Source organism: Argiope bruennichi, chromosome 3 (assembly GCF_947563725.1).
Source record: "Argiope bruennichi chromosome 3, qqArgBrue1.1, whole genome shotgun sequence".
Lineage (NCBI taxonomy): Eukaryota > Metazoa > Arthropoda > Arachnida > Araneae > Araneidae > Argiope > Argiope bruennichi.
The window spans coordinates 1,707,638-1,726,731 of record NC_079153.1 but is presented as its reverse complement, the minus strand read 5'-3'; the positions used below and the strand labels follow the sequence as shown (position 1 = coordinate 1,726,731).

The 19,094-nt window shown below is 31.5% G+C and overlaps 1 protein-coding gene across 2 annotated transcripts; it reads left to right on the top strand.

Annotated features, from left to right (window-relative positions):
* The first annotated feature begins 703 nt into the window (after nt 1-703).
* Nucleotides 704-14,949, top strand: LOC129962543 (cytochrome P450 3A24-like). 2 transcript variants are annotated; one of them, XM_056076301.1, is made up of 7 exons: nt 704-864; nt 3,321-3,610; nt 4,997-5,173; nt 7,530-7,691; nt 7,902-8,124; nt 9,584-9,778; nt 14,408-14,949. In XM_056076301.1, exons 2-7 carry the CDS (start codon nt 3,335-3,337, stop codon nt 14,860-14,862), a joined length of 1,488 nt encoding a protein of 495 aa, XP_055932276.1. In that variant the 5' UTR covers nt 704-864; nt 3,321-3,334; the 3' UTR covers nt 14,863-14,949. The 2 variants fall into 2 exon arrangements, with proteins under 2 accessions (XP_055932276.1, XP_055932275.1); XM_056076300.1 differs by having other exon boundaries at nt 3,318-3,610.
* The last annotated feature ends 4,145 nt before the right edge of the window (nt 14,950-19,094 follow it).

The window sequence follows — 19,094 nt, the reverse complement described above, 5'->3', positions numbered from 1 at the left end:
TCGAAAACCGGCTAAAACCGTTTTTTTTTTTTTTTTGGAAATATCGAATTTGAAAACCGGTTTTTCAAAAAGTCGGGTTTTGTATAAACCCTACTCACAATTACATAAGTACGCAGACCTTATTACAGGCTGGCAAAAACTGTAGGGTTGAAAAATTAATAAAGGCGGTTATAAAATCAAATTTCCATTAAATGAAATATGATGATTATTGAATTATTTGTTTACTCTTTCTAATTTATAAGATCTTTTAAACTCTATCGACAATTTTATGAAAAGCAATTAGATGTCTAAAAAATTGGAGAATTTCAATAAATAGTCATTGAAAAGTCTGATGTTCACTAACATTGACTGTGGAGCTCAATACGATTTAATTACAGCCAATTTTCTGCGCAGTGAAAATACAAAACATCAACTCAAAGGGTATCTTTTTTTCCAAAATTTCTGGGTGGTATATTGTTTACGATTGCCTCCCCCCCTCCTCCCTTTTTGATGTTCGAAATGAAGAAAATATCGGAATAAGCTTCAAAGAATAGCGGAGGAGATAACTTTGCATTTGCCGCGGGACTTTCGGTAGCACCGCCATGCCTTTCCCATTCTCCCCAGCAGCTCTCTTTTCGGGGACCATGAACTATTTTCTTATTGGACGTTATTCGATTTGTCAATCAAACCTGCCCTTTTGGATATTACTCCCATCAATAGGGGGCGCTTTCGTCGTAACAAGTCTACTTTCAGTAAAATTCCTTTTGTCGCGAGATAGATTCTTCAAGAAAATCTGACGAAGCAAATAGCATTTTTAAAGCCCGCTCACCGCTTGCACTGTTCCAGTGACGTCTCCCTTCCTTTCATACAAGTTTTCATCTAAAGGTAAGCAGATTTGTGTAAGTTCTTGCTTCTGAAAATGAAAATAGTAATTCCAAAGTATGTTTATCTCGGTGAATGAATGAATCCAAAGATGGCGCCACAGTGTTTGCGCGGGAGTCTGTGTTGATTCACGCTTCTTGGAACCATAAAGGAAGTTCAAAAAAGTTTTACAAGCTGAGGCTGTTTTGTTAACAACTTGTCCCACATAGACTATCGTATCTACTGATAATAAAGTGAAATGTGTGAGTGTGTTTCGGCTCTCTACACGCCAGACCGCGGGGCATGCAGTCACCGAATTTGTTATTCATACATCACGGAGAAAGGCTTTTTGAAATTTTATTTTAATTAATTTGCAATTAAAAATTTCCACGATGACTCCTGAAAATGCAATTGAAGAAAATTAATTTTTGCACTCTTTCGAAGTTTAATATATATATATATCTTTTTAATGATACTAATTATTTTATTTAATTCTGAAAGTCATGAAAATGTTTGCTGAATTTTGGCAATTCAATGACCAATGAAAAAACACGTCCTTTGATACAGAGACACCAGCGGAAAGTGCGAGAAGTTTAGCCGATTTTTGAGAAGTGTCGATTTAGAATTTGTCAGTTTCGAAATTTATCACTGACATATAAAGAAATAAGGTAAAAGACTTTCATTTTTCACCGAGCTCTTGTAATTAAGTTCTAAAAAGTCCCGGACTAAGAAGAAAAATTTTATTAAAAATTCTTTTCGAAGTTTCAAAACTATGCGGAATTGTTTTTAATTCATAAAATGAGTAAAACGTATAATATTTTATAATACTAATTAATTTACAATTAAAAAAATTTCAAAATCAGCTTTTTTAGAATTCTCTTTTCAAACTTTTACTGTACATAAAATATGTGCACAGAAATATGTTTTTAGAAATGAATGACAGTTCAATATTATAATTGCATCATTTATATAAAAAAAATTTCTGTTCTGGGCACGTTGATAGTTTCACTGGGCAGAACATTCTCGAACGCTCACAGCATTCCATTTTTAAACTAATTTATACAAACTGGTTACTGATGACCCCTTCATGCCAGTTTCACTCCAATCCTCTCTGCGAAAATCTTGTTAGAGCGCGATGAAATTTAGAACGGATTAGATATCCCATTTTCTATTTCATGCCATGCCATACCAATTTTGACTGGTCTAATGACTGGCTTTCGATTTTGAAATCATCTTCTATTGCCATTCTGTGAGATGATCATGAATGTTCGGCCTTATTATGATGATAAGCTTTTTTTTTTTTTTTTTTTCATTTTATCTCTCTTCTGATATCTCTAAATGGTAAAAGAGCTTCAGGTTTAAATACCGAAGATTTTGCGATTTTTCACAGAAAAAATGTAACATATTTTGGTTTAAGTAGAATGGAGGTTCGAAGTAGTGAAGAGACTTGGTATTTTCAATTTCGTTTTATCCTCTTCCGAGTGGCAAGCATGATTATATACAAGAAAACGCAACTCAACACAAAAGCAGAAGTAAGAAGAAAGAAGCAAAAAGGGACGAACAAATGATCACTAGTCTTATATAACATTGGATTTCTGGCCAGGCGTCAAGGGAATACATATGTTGACCTTGAGAAGAGTAACGGAAGTATCACTTTCATTTGATACGTAGTACTGATGGCGCATTATTTTTACAGAGGAATTAATTAAACCGAAAGTGGAATTGGATCACGAAATAAGAGAATATTTTAGAATGAAGTTACGATGGGCTAAATTAAGATAAAATCTTGGACATTAATTTGCATTAAATTAAGAGTTTAAAATATCATTTCATACACACACACACACACACATATATATATATATATATATATATATATATATATATATATATCAGCTTACTTTAATTTTTATTTACAAAATTAACTGAACATTTATTAATATATTTTAATTCATTTCTATTATTGAGATAATATTAGAAAAGAATGTTTTGCACAAACTATTTTCACGTACAAATAAATAAATAAAATAATTGGGTTTTCTTACATGAATACTGAGTGTTTCATTGGAGGAAAAATTTAACTTAGATTTTGTTGACTTCTTCTTATATACTATATGAGTTGCTGGACATTTTTCGAAACTAAAAGCCTTTTTGACGCGAACTGCAAAATATTCCATGAAGACAAAATATTCCATGCCTCATCCCATCAGATATCATATGGGATAACAATCTGTTGCGGCCAATAGGTTTATCAACTGTTTAGGAATATAGTTATAGTTTTAGGTGTCATGTCTGAAAATCAATAACCAATTTTGGAAACATTTTATTAAAAAGCCTCCTTCTGTCTTTTGTTTCAAATTCTTTACTGACAGAAGGTGTTCCATTCAACTGTTATGTAGTAAGAAATAGTGAATTGTAGATAGAAGTGAAATTGTTTGTTTTATGTGACTGAATTTTAAAATCTTTTTATTTCTCAGCAGTAACAGGACTGGAAATGTTTTTGGCACTTCTGGTGATTCCGTCAGCTTGCTTCGTTGTCCTGATTGTCCGCTTCGTTGTGAACAGACGTCGGCATCTCAGTTTGTTCAGGGACTTTGGCATTCCAGGTCCGGAACCTCACTTTCTGTCTGGCAACACGGACGACCTCTTCAGCGCGCCCGCACCGCATGAGGTCATTTCCGCCTGGCTGAAGAAGTACGGAGATGTCTTCGGATATTTTGCGGGTGAAGTGCCTCACATCGTGGTGAAAGATCTCGATATGCTTAAACAGGTGTGCATGAATCTGTCACTACATCTCATTGAAATCTCATAAACTTTCGAAGAACAATAGCGCTGAAATCAACATTGCTAACTTAACGCATTATGTGCTAAGGTGCATTATCAAAAGAAAGTAAATAATCAGATTTTGAGCTTCTGCTACAAAGCTCAAACCTAAACATAATAATAATAATAATCTAAATTTTAAATTTCATTCATTGATACAGGTATTTTCTTTTATTAATTCTAATTAATAGAACTGCTTAATATTATTAGAAACCGGCTGATCGCCTGCAAAACTGATTGCAATAACATATGTCAACTTTTAAACTCTGTGAAACAACATCAAACTTTTAAACTCTGAGAAAAAAGAAACAAACTCATAACAAAAGTATAAATCTTGAATAAAAATGTATTTTAATAGTTTTCATAAGTTCATTTATTTCTTCTTACTTGTGTGATTTTAAATACACAAAATTTATATTAAAATTTTATCTGTATTGTGTAGATAGATATTTTTCAACTTTTAATTAAATTAATATGGCAGAAAAATGGTAACCAAACATTAGAGTTGCTTGACACCAAAACAGGAATTGAGATTTATGCAAACGATAATGACACAGATCAAAGGGGCAGACACATTTTAAACTCCGTCCTGCGTTACGGATTTCGCAGGACATTCCTTTTACAGATAATCACAGAGGAGTGGAATCTTTTTAATTTAAAATCGTCATGTGTCAAGAATATTTTACTGAGTATGGTTAATAGGATCGATGGATAGTACAAAAATTTAAACCTCATAATTTTTTCTGTATTACATTGATACAAACATATTACTGTATTTACATGCTGTAGTCAAAATGAAAATCTCCTTGATTTAAAACATTTCAATATCTCAACAAACAAACAAAAAAATATTATTTCTAAATGAATTTAATCCTAAGCTATTAGTCTCTTACAAAAATTCTAAGATCAGCAAATCGATATTGACAGGAAAGTCTCGTAAAGGATAAGAAATCCAAATTTATGAATTTGAATTTGCTTTTCCGATTCGCATAACTGAATAAACACGCTCTGTCCATAAAAGCAAACAGGTTCGTTCCAGGTCTAAATTCCCAAAGTGAAGAACGAACCAATCTGAATGCCGATGTTGTCAAGGCTGTTAGAGTGCATGAACGAGAAAAACGGCGCATCTAGCTTTTGCTAGAATTTATCAGAGATGCAAAGCAGAATCGAAAATAATATTATTTTATCTCGCAACGGGAAAAGCAAAACTCTCTGCGTCATTAATAAAAAGTCGAGAGGAGAGACTACGAAATGATTCGTGGTATTAGACGTGAGAGAAAGGTGAATTCGTGTTGATTTTTGCTTCATTAAATATGCTTAACTATCCCAACAGATTCTCATCAAGGATTTCGAGGTATTTTGTGATCGACCTTTTGGCATAGACGTAGAACCTTACAACAAGTCTCTGTTAGGCTTGAAAGGCAGGAGATGGAAAGAGGTGCGTACCATCCTCACGCCGACTTTTTCTTCTGGCAAAATCAAACTCATGACTGAAATCGTTAACAAAAAGGTGAGACTTCTTTCCCTTAGTTTCCAGTAGTTGGTTGCCGTAAATTAACTTCATTTCAATTTTCAGATTTATCAGCATAGAGTTATTTTTTGCTCTTCGACTTATTTCATTGGAAATTGATTTTGGACAACCTTATTTACTTTTTATGAAGAGCACCGAGTTGGCAGTTGGTAAAGATAGAGCTTTGCATCAAACTTTGGTTCCATTTAATATAGGTCGAATATATCGACAATGCGAATTCAAGGAGCAAACTTCGATATTGTGGCATAGCATGAAAATTTGGAGGTGCCGTCGTCGGCATCTGATTAAATTTAAAATGCCGGTTTTAAAATAAAACTTAAATATAACCACAACTAAGGTGAATCATTTGTAAAAAAATAACTGAATGCATCCAAATAATTTAAATTCAAGTTGTTTTCATGTATAAAGTCAAAGGATTTTGTATTTACAATCAACTCATCTATGTTTTTTTAATGAAATATATATATTATATCAAATTTCTTCTCACCATGACGTTCCTCCCAAAAGTACATTTATTCTGAATATCACTGTTATTTCTTTTTATACATCATTTACTTTTCTCTTTATATACGTATATGTACATCAGATATATTTCTTTTTTCTAAAATTTCAACAAAATTTGCTTTGTTTTGCTATAACTGGAAGGAAACTGTTCAGAAATTTAAATATTTAAAATATTTTTACTCATCAAAAACTTAAATTTAAAAAACATTTCCTTAAAAGTCCTCTGTAATTATATGTGTTTTTTTCCTCACTTCTTCTCATTCAGTTTGCATCACCAAATTATATTTTGAAGGTTTCTCATAACGTGCTTAGTAGAATTAGGGATCCGATTTTGGACATCTAGATTAGGTTTTGATTGGGGGCGGGGGTATTTTCCCAAAACATTTACTTCAATTTTTTTGAAAAATTGAAGTATATATATATATATATATATATATATATATATATATATATATTGCTACTTAATTTTTTTTCAAATCAATATTTTTACAAATCGATTGCTTTTCTATTATGATGATGTCTGTGAGTTTACAAATGAAAAAAAAAAATCAAGTGATTTGAATTAAATATGTTCGACTTTCAGCGTTTTATAGTATCGTGATTTCGGAAAAAAACAAACCGAGAATATTGGATTTAAAACTTAATGCATATAAATATTACGATTTATGTCAAATCAACTATTTTTCTCAACGCTAATCAAGCATTTATGCGTGAGAAAATAATTTCACAATGTTTTATCGTTTCCTTACTTCATAATCGGTCTTGTTTAATTAAGCTGTAATTGGATAAACTTCTGAAAAATTGAGTAAATTTAGTTTTTTTTCGCAAATGCATTTATTATTATTATATTTAGAAAGACATTCGTAATTCTTTTTTTCACCAGAAATTGTAAAGCAGTTAAATAAATTATAAATCGAAAAAAATCTTGAAACAAAACAAAAATCTCTAGAAAAATGAATCTAATAAAAATGTGTTTAAAAACATTTATACAAACATTTTAATCATAATTTTTATATGAAACAAAATTGTACTATACTGTTAAACACGTCAGTTATAAATTTTGCCTAGATGAAACAAATATGATATAGTAAATATCTATTTTTGATATTTATTAATCTCAGTTTCTTTCGAATTTGACAGCTAAATTCAAAACCATTTATTAAATTATTTAATTTGAAAAATATGATTGATGTCTAAGATTGCGTCTGAGCATTCATAATAAAATAATATGTCTTTCTATTAATTCGCAACATTTACAAATCTAATAGAATCAAGGCAAACAATAAATTCGATTGGAGACTTGGAAATCTGACTCTCTTTTCTAAATGTCCAAATATGATGGACAGAAATTAACAACGGAAGACTTACGAAATTATTCAAAAATTACATACAAACAATAACATGTTTGAAAAAAATTATTTATTTATTTTTTACCTCTAGATTTAAAATATATATATATATATTATTTACAAGTGAAAATCCTAAAGTAAAACTTAACACCATGGCAAGGGCCTTGATAAGGTATTTGCCAAAATGACTTCATATTGTCCAAAATATTTGGTCCATACTTTTGAAATTTACAGGGAATTCGGTCAAAAATCCAGATAAAATTTTGGACTCAAAATTCAATATTTACATCTATTTTAGGATGCCAAGTTAACTTAAAGATAAATATGTTAAATGATCAATAATTACTGCCGATCAATTTTTTTAAAAATGTCTGTCTGTTATAAGATTTTCTTGTTTGAAAAGAAATCCATTCCTTCTTACTATCAAAAATTGATACTCCTTTGACCACTGAACTGACATTTTTTTTCTTTTCGTACGTAAGGTGGATATCACCTTGGATATAGTGACGGGAAAAGCAGAAAACAATGAAATGTTCGATATGTACGAGCTGGTACAGGGACTGACCTTGGATGTGATAGCAGCTTGCGCCCTTGCGATGACGACGCACTGTCAGGAAAATCCAGAAGATGCCTTTTTCAATTCAGTAAGCTGAACATTCCTTCATATTCATAATTCATTCATCCCTAAAGGAAAAATGGATATTGTGTTGTGATAAACTCTAGCGCATTGAAAAGTTAAAATTTAGGGTAATTCAGTGTAAAATTATTGTACTGCGCATTGCGTACTTTAAATTATTGTACTGCGCATTGTAGTTGTAGAGGAAGTGGTAGGTTAAATTGTCTCTCTTCTGTAGGTAAGGGATTCCTTCAAACATGTCAATAATCGTGCAATAAAGTTCGCCATGATGTTTCCATTCGTAGCTGACCTTATGGTCTTCTTCAATAAGTTCATGACAGCCGGACAGATGACTTCTCTTGTCATGGACAAAGTGAACACAGCTATTTCTGAGAGATGTAAGAATCCAAAAATCAAGAGTATGGACCTCTTGCAGTTGATGCTCGACAACCGCGAAAATGGTAAGTGGAAACACTTCTCAAACTCGGAAATTTTGATTTTTTTCTCTTTGACTACAAAATTATTTTAATTTTTAAACAGTAATTGAGATTCTCTTGTATATAACGAAAAAAGCAATAAACATCAAACACTTTTTATTGCTGCAGATCTATTGAAAGCAGTGGAACTTGGTTAATTTAAAGTTAAAATTTCGATTCTCTCAACGATTCATAATTGAGAAAATCTGGCATAAAACTGAGTGGCGCGAGAGAAAAATGACAATTTTTAAATGCAAAATGACAGCAAAGATTTATTTGTGACATTTAGCTGTTTTAATAGATAATCCAAGGTTAAATATATAATAAGTAATTTTAATAAACAAAATGATAATAACTATTATTTAAAGTTTTTAGTAATTTATATAAACAAACAATATACAGAACTTTGAATAAAACTGTGTTAAATTGAAACTTCAAAATATAAAGTGCACTTTATATTTAATATGTTTACTGTCTATTTTACAGGAAAGTAAGAAAACTTTCTATTATTTCTATGGACGAATACATCGGGCGGCAATATTAAAGTAAATAAAAAATGATTTGCAATTATCATTGAGAGCACAAGACACAAACAGTTTTCAATAACGGCAATAATTCAGGAATGGAAACAATTTTTAGTTCTTGCTTCGAATTAGCAAAAATTAGTAAGCCACAATGAAAAATGATAAAAAAAAATGTTGACATAAAGTTTTAGGGGCTAGAGAAAATGTTCTTATTACGAACGAATTTGAATTTAAAACGTTCGAATGGGTCGAATTTCATTGTACATCATTTTCTGTTTTCTTTAAAAGTATGTAAATGGTTTTTGAAGAAGTTGCCTATTCATATTTCTTTACACATCTGTAATGTAGATACTAGTATCTATCAAATAATCTCCGAGGTATATAATATAGTTTTTTTAATTAATATCTAATGAAAAGTATTCTACTGCTTTAACTATGATTTTTTTCATTATAATATTTCAATCTTTGATTAAAAGCGGTTCACACCCTGATATTCCTTTCAGTTGTTAGTTTTTTGTCAGTCTTCTCTGAAGAATTTTGCGATGACTTCATGTCTCCAAAACAATTTTTACGTAAATCCGACAATGTTTAAAAAAGAAAATTAAGACAACTTCCAAAAGAAAAAATGTAATAATGGCTCGTAACTGAAAATTCACATACTGTAATGTTACGTACTGAAGTGAAATTCGGTATCGAAGTTAAAATAATCCAGAGATATGAAATGAAACTGTCCGTTAAAGAGGACGACTGTCTGTAGCACAATCTTTAAAATTCATTCTTTCAGGAGGGATCGATATCAAGAAGGGCACTCAAAAACGTGTTTATTTTCTTAATTCTTTAAAATCAAGTTTTCTTTTCGAATTAAAATTTTGAACGTCAAATGCTGTGTTGGATGCTCAGTTTCTGGTTATTTTATTTAGAGGAGAGAAACGGAAAAGGGATGACAGACGACGAGATACTCGCCAACGCATTCACTTTCCTGATTGTCGGTTTCGATACGACTGCTAATGCTTTGGCTTTTGTGTTCTATCTGCTCATAAAGCACCCCGATGTGCAGGAGCGACTGTATGAAGAGATAGCTGAAGTAGAAGATGCCAATTACAGCTCTATTCAAAGTAAGTAAACATTCATTGCATATATATTTTTTAAATATCAATTGGCATTCTTAGATTGCTTACAACTGTAAAATAAACGAAGCGAAGATGCCGCAGTAGTTGGAATTTTCAAAGGTTGGTATAGCGACGGAAAGGCCCCTACATGTGTAAAGCCAATATCCCTTTTTTTTTTTTTTTTCTCTCGAGCTGCTTTAAAGTTTTTCTGAGGATTCATGAATATTCATTTTAAGGATAGACTAAAACAGAAGATAACAAAGCAAATGAATTTTTAAATGAATTATTACAAAGATTTTGCTAAGATAAACCAACTGCGCCACTTACGTCAAACTGACATTAGTTGAAACACAAATTTTTGAAATTTAAAATTATATATACATCCATATATTTGGTCCTTATATGACAATGATTTTTTTTGCATATTTTTAATACAACATTCTGTTATTTTAATCGACTTTTAAAAAAAAATGCATGATTTTTTCAGATTTTTGAGACAAATTTTAGGGATTGCTATCGGAGCTTAAACAATTTTCACATCAGAATTACGCTAACATTACAACTAACTAATTTATTTATTTAATATATATATATATATATATATATATATATATATATATATATATATATATATATATATATATATATATATATATATATATATATATATATATATATATATATATATATATTTAAGATGTTAAAATAGATTCTTTATAGTCTGGATATTTGCTTTAGAATTAATAACATCTATTGTTTTTATTTTGTTGTACACTTCCATCAGTGCTGGCCCACGTTCTGCCACATCATTTATCACTCTTAATGAACCAACTTTTGGTTTGAATTTCTTGTAGGATTCATCTTTTTTCCATTCTGTTGGGTCTTTTTTTGCAGAAAATCTGATGCTACATAAAATTTCAAAAAATCTCATTATGTTAGTTAATAAAAATATCATGCAGTCCCTTTCTAATGACTACATCTATATAAAGTCGGGTCCATTTGAAGAGTTTATCCTTTTCATCTTCTTTTGAAGTATTTTCTTGAGAAGGATAGATGTCAAAAAACGATAGGACTACAAATTTTTCCGACAGATATCACAAATGTTCAAGAAAACTGTCCATCGCGTACATGGAAATTTCATAATTGATACATTTACACTCCTTTAGGTTTTTTCAAGAGCTGCAACTTATTTCTTAGGAAACTTCAATGCTTTGAAGCTGTCCAGATACTGCTTGATATCAGTTGCTAACATAACATTTTACAACAAATGAATAAATATCGTGAATTCCTTATTCTTCCTGTTCGGGCAATTTAAAATGATATCAGAACAAATTAATTTTGAAAGCAGAAATTGCCTTTTCCAGCCATTGAGTACGATACAGTTCTCCTGGAGCCCTGAACTATATTCCTCTTAGGGGAACACACCTCCAAGAGATGTGGCTGTGAGTCTTAAAAGTTCTTTATAATCATGTCGAGGCTGAAACTCGTCAAATTGATTTTTGGCAAATTTAATCCATTGCACTCGGAAAAATAATTCAATGTATACGCATCCACCTAATACAAAGACTTGTTTATTGCTCCAAATAATAAATATATATATATAATTTTTTAAAATTGAATTTTCCTGTTTAATTAATTTGCATGTCCTAACTACTCTGCAGGTATTTTCAACAATCAAAATTAGATAAATAAACCGGCAAAATGATGCACCTTCTTGAATGGTAAATGTAAAGGGTTAGAGATATCCGAAATGTTGCCGTTTTCATAAATTGAATCATCAAATGGGGTAGTATGAAAAATCACTTTGATTGATTGGGCTTCAAGGATTTTTAAGTCGTTGAAATGCCAGACCCTATGAAACCTCTATAACAGCAACTACTTCAACCATGATTTGTCAAGCTGTCCAGAGCATTTTGTTGCTCATCTTTTGCTCAACAAAGGCGCCTGATTCTTTTTGCAACCCTGAAGCTGCATCAAAACAGAAACATTTTGTATTTTTCAACAATCCCCCAGGATACCGCCGTTTTAAGAATAGCAACAGCCATTCCTTCACCTTTCCTACTGGATGTTTTGGTAGTGAAATTAATTGGCTAATGCTGTTTCCTCCTGAAAAAAAAATGTTTGGGGGAACTGGAAAAAATTTATAATGGAAAGAAGAGAAAGTGGGAGAATGGAAAGTGCTGAGAACTTCTCTTTTCGCTAGCAACTTTGTTTGGCTCCTTGCCGTAGAAATCTGATCAACAAGCCAAATATTCAGAGTTTTCACTTTAAAATAAGTGATTTACTAATTGATACAATTGGTTAAAAGCTTTGAATTGGTTGAAAAGCTTGAAATATTAATGCCTTTAGATAATACTATTTCAATCGGTACTTAAATGACTTTTGATTAGTTCTTATAACTGAAAATAAAAATATAGACAAAAAACACCCAGAAAATTATGTTACACCCTACATAATGCTAATTATGAAATAATATGTTTGAGTCAAACTCAGGCAGAATATGACAGTGTATGCCTGGGTCTGAACATTCCACATGAAACTACCAGTGAGTGGAGTTGATAGCGGTGAGAAATGAGGACAAGAGGAGACGTATTATCCTACATTCTGCATGTTTTATTAATTTTAATTTTTGTATTTGCCACTTTGACATGAATATAAATCAATTTTTGAAAATTCCCTTCCGTTTTCAAAATTTCAAAAATTTATAGGACTGCTAAAGCACGTTTTTGAAACCTTGAAGAAACGTTTGAAAAACCTTGAAATTTTTATGGAAATATTTTTTAAGTCATTCAACAAAATGAAGGAATGCCCATTAAAAATGCAGAAATTGGTTTCTAGGGACTACCTTTATATATAAAGATGAAAAACGTATGGAAAACAGAATTGCCCATCTGCTGATGAAATAAATGCTCTGTTATGGCACTTGTCACAGACGAAGTCAGCGGTTTTTAAGCCGCGTTTTAGCGTCTTTTGTTTCAGTAGTGTCCTCTAGGAGTCAAGAGTATGTCTTAGCTATTCATTCCCTTTTCACAGAGCGGACTTCATTTACTCATCCACATCCACAGATCGTAATATAGACTTGAATCAGAGAGCGATCACCTCTGCTCCAGTATTCCCAATGGTATTGCCTCCACTTGTGGCTACGACCGATTTATGCATGCCCCGGCCACCATGAACACGTAGAGCCTTTGGCCGGCGAGGCTCGAACTTACAACCCAAGGCATATGAATCCAACTCCCTACCAAACAGGTCCCCAATCAAAGTTCTTACGTATCTCACCAGGGGAGAATTCCGCCGAAGGGCTTCAGCAAACCGTTGCCGTTTAGTGGAAAGATGGAATATAAATAATTTGAAAGGAAAGTGCATGTATAAACCGAGGCAAATTAGGAAAACATACGCAGAAGAATCAAAAAATTATATTTAAAAAAATAATTCACAGGAGAGAGCAGTGCGAATGGCACGCCGTTCCTCTCGCATCTGGAGAAATACTGGAGGCTTGCGTTGTATCAAATAAACAGGGACTTTGGTGCGTATTTGTGAGTGTTACCAGGTGATGACAAAGAACTTTGCGGAGGGAGAGAACTTGCAATAATTCCAATTTATCCACGTTTTAAAAATAACTATTTTCTACTCATTCGAACTCATTATCTATGTTATCGTGTGAGTTGCGCGGCTTTTTCTTTTCCCATGATGTCTCTTAATACGTGCCAATTCCAAAAGCAGCAAATTCCCTTTTAAAACGATATAAATTCAAAATACTTTCTCACAGCATCTTTTTCCTGCTTTTTGCCTTCCTTTCCGGACTGCATCTCCTGTTGGTCATGGTTCTTACAAAGAAATCTTCATAATAGATAAAAATTATCTAAAAAAGTGTTTAATTTTAAGGCAGTTCTTTAACAATACTTTTTTATAATGTTCTGAAAGCAGGGAGAAAAAAGAGAGAGAGAATGAGAAAGTGTTTTGAACTTATACAGTTTCAGAAAGGAATATTCGGAAGTAGCGTTTTGGTTTGGTATTTGCTAAGAAATCTCTGAAGGAAAATCAGAGTTCTTCTAATTAGAAAGGAATTATTTTTAGAACGAAGACTAATTGAAATTCTACATGCTTTATGTATATATAGAATTTTTGTTGTTGCTTTCAGTTTATAATTGCCGTTTACCTATGGAACGATGAGAAAAACTCTTGAGATTTTAATTATATGTAAGTCAGATACAATATCACTTTCCGAATGTTCTCAATAAATTAGGAAGTAGGAATTAACGTTATATGTTTCGTAAATCTATTAAAAACATGTTTTCAGATAAAATAGTTTATATCCAAGTAACTATTGTACAAATTATTGTACAATTTTAAGTAATTAATTCTCAATGGGCGAGCAATTTTCACTTGTAACTATAAAGCGAAACGTAGTTCATTTAATCATTTGTTAACACATTGATTCCTGTAAAGAAATAGTTTTCGATTTTTAGATTTTAACCGTTGAAAATGAATTGCGCTTGGCAATAATAGAATCTGGATAAGTGCGCGAACTAAATCACAAAGAGTAAATTAAGTGAACATATTCAAATTTTTATTTATTATTCAAATTTATGTTCCTTTTCTATAACGATTTACATTTAAAAAATTTTTTTATAGATCTCCAATATTTGGACCAAGTCTTCAGCGAATCTCTGCGAATCTATCCTCCCGTCACATTATTCATATCTAGGTTCTTCAACCAGGACCATAAGGTGGGCTCGATAATCATACCGGAAGGAACTACAGTCATGGTTCCAGTTTGGGACATCCATCACGATCCAGAGTTGTGGCCAGAACCATGGAAGTTCGATCCGGATCGCTTTTCCCTAGAAAACAGGACGTCTCTGAACAGCATGGCCTACATGCCTTTCGGCGCAGGCAGAAGAAATTGTATAGGTGCCAGATTTGCTTTGTTAGAGGCAAAACTTGCAGTGTTTAGACTTTTGAAGCAGTTCAAGTTCGAAGCGTGTGAAAAGACTGAAGATCCTCTAACTTTAGTGTGTCCAACAGTTGTTATTAATCCGGCTAACGGAGTTTATTTGAAAGCTACCCCAAGGACTGGTACAATTTAAAATACGTGTTCTTAAAACCACATATTTTTCTTGTACATCATTTTCAAAATGTTGTTGATGTTGTACTGTTTTAATAAAACAAAAAGTTATCGGCAATTTTTTTTTTCTTATGTAATACATATTGGATTCAATTTCTTTATCTATACATTTAAAATAGTTAGGAAAACCAAAGAACCGTTCAGCCAACTATAGCCATTACTCATATTTTATCACTTTTATTTTATATGTGAATACTTTTATCCTCTAGATATTCCACAGTAGTCAGCAGTTCTTCACCAACATCCATTTTTGATATCACAAAACAAAACCTTAATACAGCTTCTGTCCTCCAAAATTCAGTTGGCTTCTCCACAGATCAATATGCTTTATGTTATTGTATAATTTAAAATAATAACATGAATTAAAAAGGCACTTTTGTTTGTGTGATATGATATAACTGATCAAAGTTGTATCGCATTGCTAATTTAATGTTGATTATGTGATCAGAGAACAATTGGCCATCGAAGACGGTTCTCATATTATAATTATAAAAGTAAGCTAAGAATCGACTACTTCATTAGAAATCCTTCAAAACTGCTCATTTTTAATGATCCTCTGATAAGGACCTTAAAGATGCTTTGAAAAAAATTCAGATACGCAAAATCTGTCAAATTATATGAACATATTTTCTTTGTGAACTTTGATGGAATGGCAAATGATTATGGAAGTCAGTTTAAAAGATTTCTCCTCAATTTAGGAAAATGTTAATAGTATGGGAAAAATGTATATCCGTTTCATTCATTTGAATCTCTGCTTTCCTCTTTTGCTTATTTACTTTACTTTTTTTCAGGAATAACTTAATGTATTCCAGAAATGATCGAGTTTGTTTATAAGCAATTTCAGTTTTTTTTTTTTTTTTTTGTCTGTTTGTTTTTTGCTCGTGGGTTTCGTGCTCGTTTTATGTGTGTGTAGAACTTTTGAATATTATAATTCAACATAATTATTTGTGAATTGTTTATGCATTTTTACCGCGAGTCATTTTTGTACAAAAGCTTATTGAAAAAATGATCAATATGAACTGATTAAAAAAATCGCCTGATTTTGGAGGAACAAAGGGCCGTAGAAATTTCGGCCAATGACATAAAGGGAAGAAACTTGAAATCGAATGTAAAATTATTGCACCAACTCAACAAACGAAACAAGTCCAAAACTTTACTAGCAAAATGTAATGTGCTGCGAAATGCTAATACTCAGAAACTGAAGAACTGAAAAAATTAGATAACAAAATTTTTTTAAAGGGAAAGAAAAATTTCTTTCATAATTAATAAAATTTGCTGATTTTTATATATTTTATTTTGTTTTACCTTACAAAGAATTATAAATGGCGTGAAACGTTTTTTTAATACCGATAACTGTAATGTAATAAAAGTAATTTTTAGTATGCAATAACAATGTTTTAATAAGAAATTTGTAGAAACATATTTTAAACAATGTACCATCAATATTGGTGAAAAATACTAAAAAATTACTGGTAATAATCTATGTTTATATTTATTTAAAATTTGATATTTTCTTATTCGATTCAATGAATTTTATTGCAACGCAGAGTTCTATCATCAAAACTTCTACGTTAATATTAATTCTTACTTTTTTTTTCTCTAAAGATGCTTAAAAGTGCTTATTTTTTAAAAAGTAAAATTTGATTATTCAGCCCGATTCCGTTTGAATACGTGACAGCAGTCTCCTGCTGTCACTTATTTACTTTGCTGTGCAAATGAATGCACAGCAAAGCAGTTGTATTGGCAGCATAAATTTCTTCATTTACAATGGGTAAAAAAAATTTGTCAATTGCATCTTAATGGACGTATTTAAAATAATGTATTCCTAATCGCAAATTAAAGTATAAAATAAATATTAGAATGCATTTTGTTAGGAATTTACTTTAAAATTTATTTATTTGTACTATCAGTTTACCTGCTAAGAATAAAAATATGCGAAACGAAGGTTAAAAAAAAAGTATTGGCAAAATGCCTAGAATCGTCGTATTGAAAGCACGTGATTTTAGAAAAGAATATTTTCCTAAAATTACGTTGATCTGTTGATTAGAAGACCTGTTGAACTTTTGGGTCGCTTTTATTGAACGCTGCTTAAAATGTCTACGAAATCGAACGAGTTGGATGTGAGTATAAAAAACAACATTAACCGTCTTAGAAATGATGGCTTAACATATCGCGAAATTGGAAACCAACTGCAAATTAGTTTATTCACTGTCAGAAAAGTCGTCAAAAAGTTTCAAGAAACGGGATCAACAGAGAATAAAGTCAGAACTGGGCAGCCTCGAATATTTTCCACAAGGGAGAAGCGTGACATTATCAAAGAAGTAAAAAAGAACCCCAAAAATAAGTGCGCCTCAGTTGGCCCAACAAGTGGCAAATACTTCGCAAAAAATATTTAGTATCCAGACAATTCGAAATGTTTTACATGAAAATGACTATTATGAAAGAGCAGTTAGAAAAAAGCCTTTCATTTCTGAAAAAAGAAGGAAAAAAAAAAAAAAAAGCAGGAAACAGACTGGACTTTGCAAAAGCTAATATTGATCGGCCAGTCGAATTTGGAATAAAGTCATATTTTCGGATGAATCAAAATTCAATATTTTTGGAAGTGATGGTAGACGATATGTATGGAAAAAGCCGAATTCTGAATTTGAAACACGAAATGTAACAGCTACTGTGAAACACGGAGGGGGTAGGGAGCGTCTTGGTGTGGGGCTGTATGGCAGCGAATGGAGTCAGTAATTTTCATTTTATTGAAAGTAAAATGACAGCACTTACGTACATCGAAATATTGCGCTGTAATTTAAAAGCGAGTGCTCAAAAACTTGGGTTGGAAACGTCGTTTGTGTTTCAGCAAGACAACGACCCCAAGCATACAGCGTATAAAATACAGAATGGTTATTCTACAATGCACCACGCCAGTTAAAAACACCACCTCAGTCGTCTCCAGACCTAAACCCAATCGAAAATTTATGGCATCAATTGGATTTAGCTGCCAGGAAACGCAAAATACCATCTAAAGAGAATCTGAAATGTACATACAGTATAAAAGATATGCAGTGATACCACGAAAACGTTGGTTTTGTCAATGAAGAATAGATTTACTAGCAATCATAAAAGGCGAAAGGTATGCATACAAAGTATTGAATATGACCTGTATTTATCTACTCTTCGCTGCTTCATTTTGCCAATACTTATTTGACAAGCTTATTGTCGTTTTTGCTCCATTTTATTTTTGAAAATCTTATTAAAATTAAAGTTTCATTTTATTTTGAGTTTTTGTCTTTATACTTCATTATATTATGCTTCAATTATCAGACATTTTCAGAGTTAAGTAATATGTTTAAATATAAGCAACTGCCAATACTTTTTTTACCCACTGTATTTCACAAGCGTAAAACTTGCAAGGAAAATAAATTAACTGAGAGTAAACTTAAAAAGTACAATAACAAGAAAATAACTATTCATTAGTTGCTAATGCAAACTAAATAGTAATAAGGTCCGTTTCACAAACACATTCGCAAAATCTAGAAGTATAAGTTAATTATCAGTTTTAAATAAAATGTTGCAAATCAAACACTTCTGACGGACATACATTCAAGTGAATTAATTCTCTCTGCATCTGCATTCTCAAAATAAAACTTTAATGCAATGAGTACAAATAGGAATCTTGGATCTCTACATGTTGTGTATTCTACAAAGAACATAACGTAATTTATGTAATAATAATGAGCATTTATCATTATTACTATCACATTGAGTGCCTTACAAATTGTTAATTCATTGGTAAAAAAAAATTCTCTTACGATGACACTATTCTCATTTACTAGTTTGTCAATTCTCAAGTTAGTATTTATTCATCCTCGCAACAACTCATGGCCATGTACTGGAAACGAATTTCCTTTTATTTCTTCTGCAGTAAGATCTGTTCAGTTGCTCATACCTTAACTATGATTTTAACTCTAATAATTTTGCACACTTTTATACCTTAGCCCAAAGACTTGGCTTTAGAATTACGGTATTTATTGCCCTGCTCTAAGCATTTGCAATTCATAGAGTAACTATTCAGAATGCTCAACTTTTATCTTGTTTCGCCTTAATTTTAAATTTTTTATCGCTGTTTTTGTTTCTTAACTTTTTAAAAAAAAGTCTTAATTCGGCGAAGAATGTCCTTTTTTAGATTAGAAAAAAAACAAACTT

Excerpts from the sequence above, each read along its gene's own strand:
- LOC129962543 (XM_056076301.1), top strand. The coding sequence starts at position 3,335 with ATGTTTTTGGCACTTCTGGTGATTCCGTCAGCTTGCTTCGTTGTCCTG. Across the intron at positions 3,611-4,996 it reads ATCTCGATATGCTTAAACAG|ATTCTCATCAAGGATTTCGA; the intron begins GTGTGCATGAAT and ends CTATCCCAACAG. Across the intron at positions 8,125-9,583 it reads GCTCGACAACCGCGAAAATG|AGGAGAGAAACGGAAAAGGG; the intron begins GTAAGTGGAAAC and ends TATTTTATTTAG.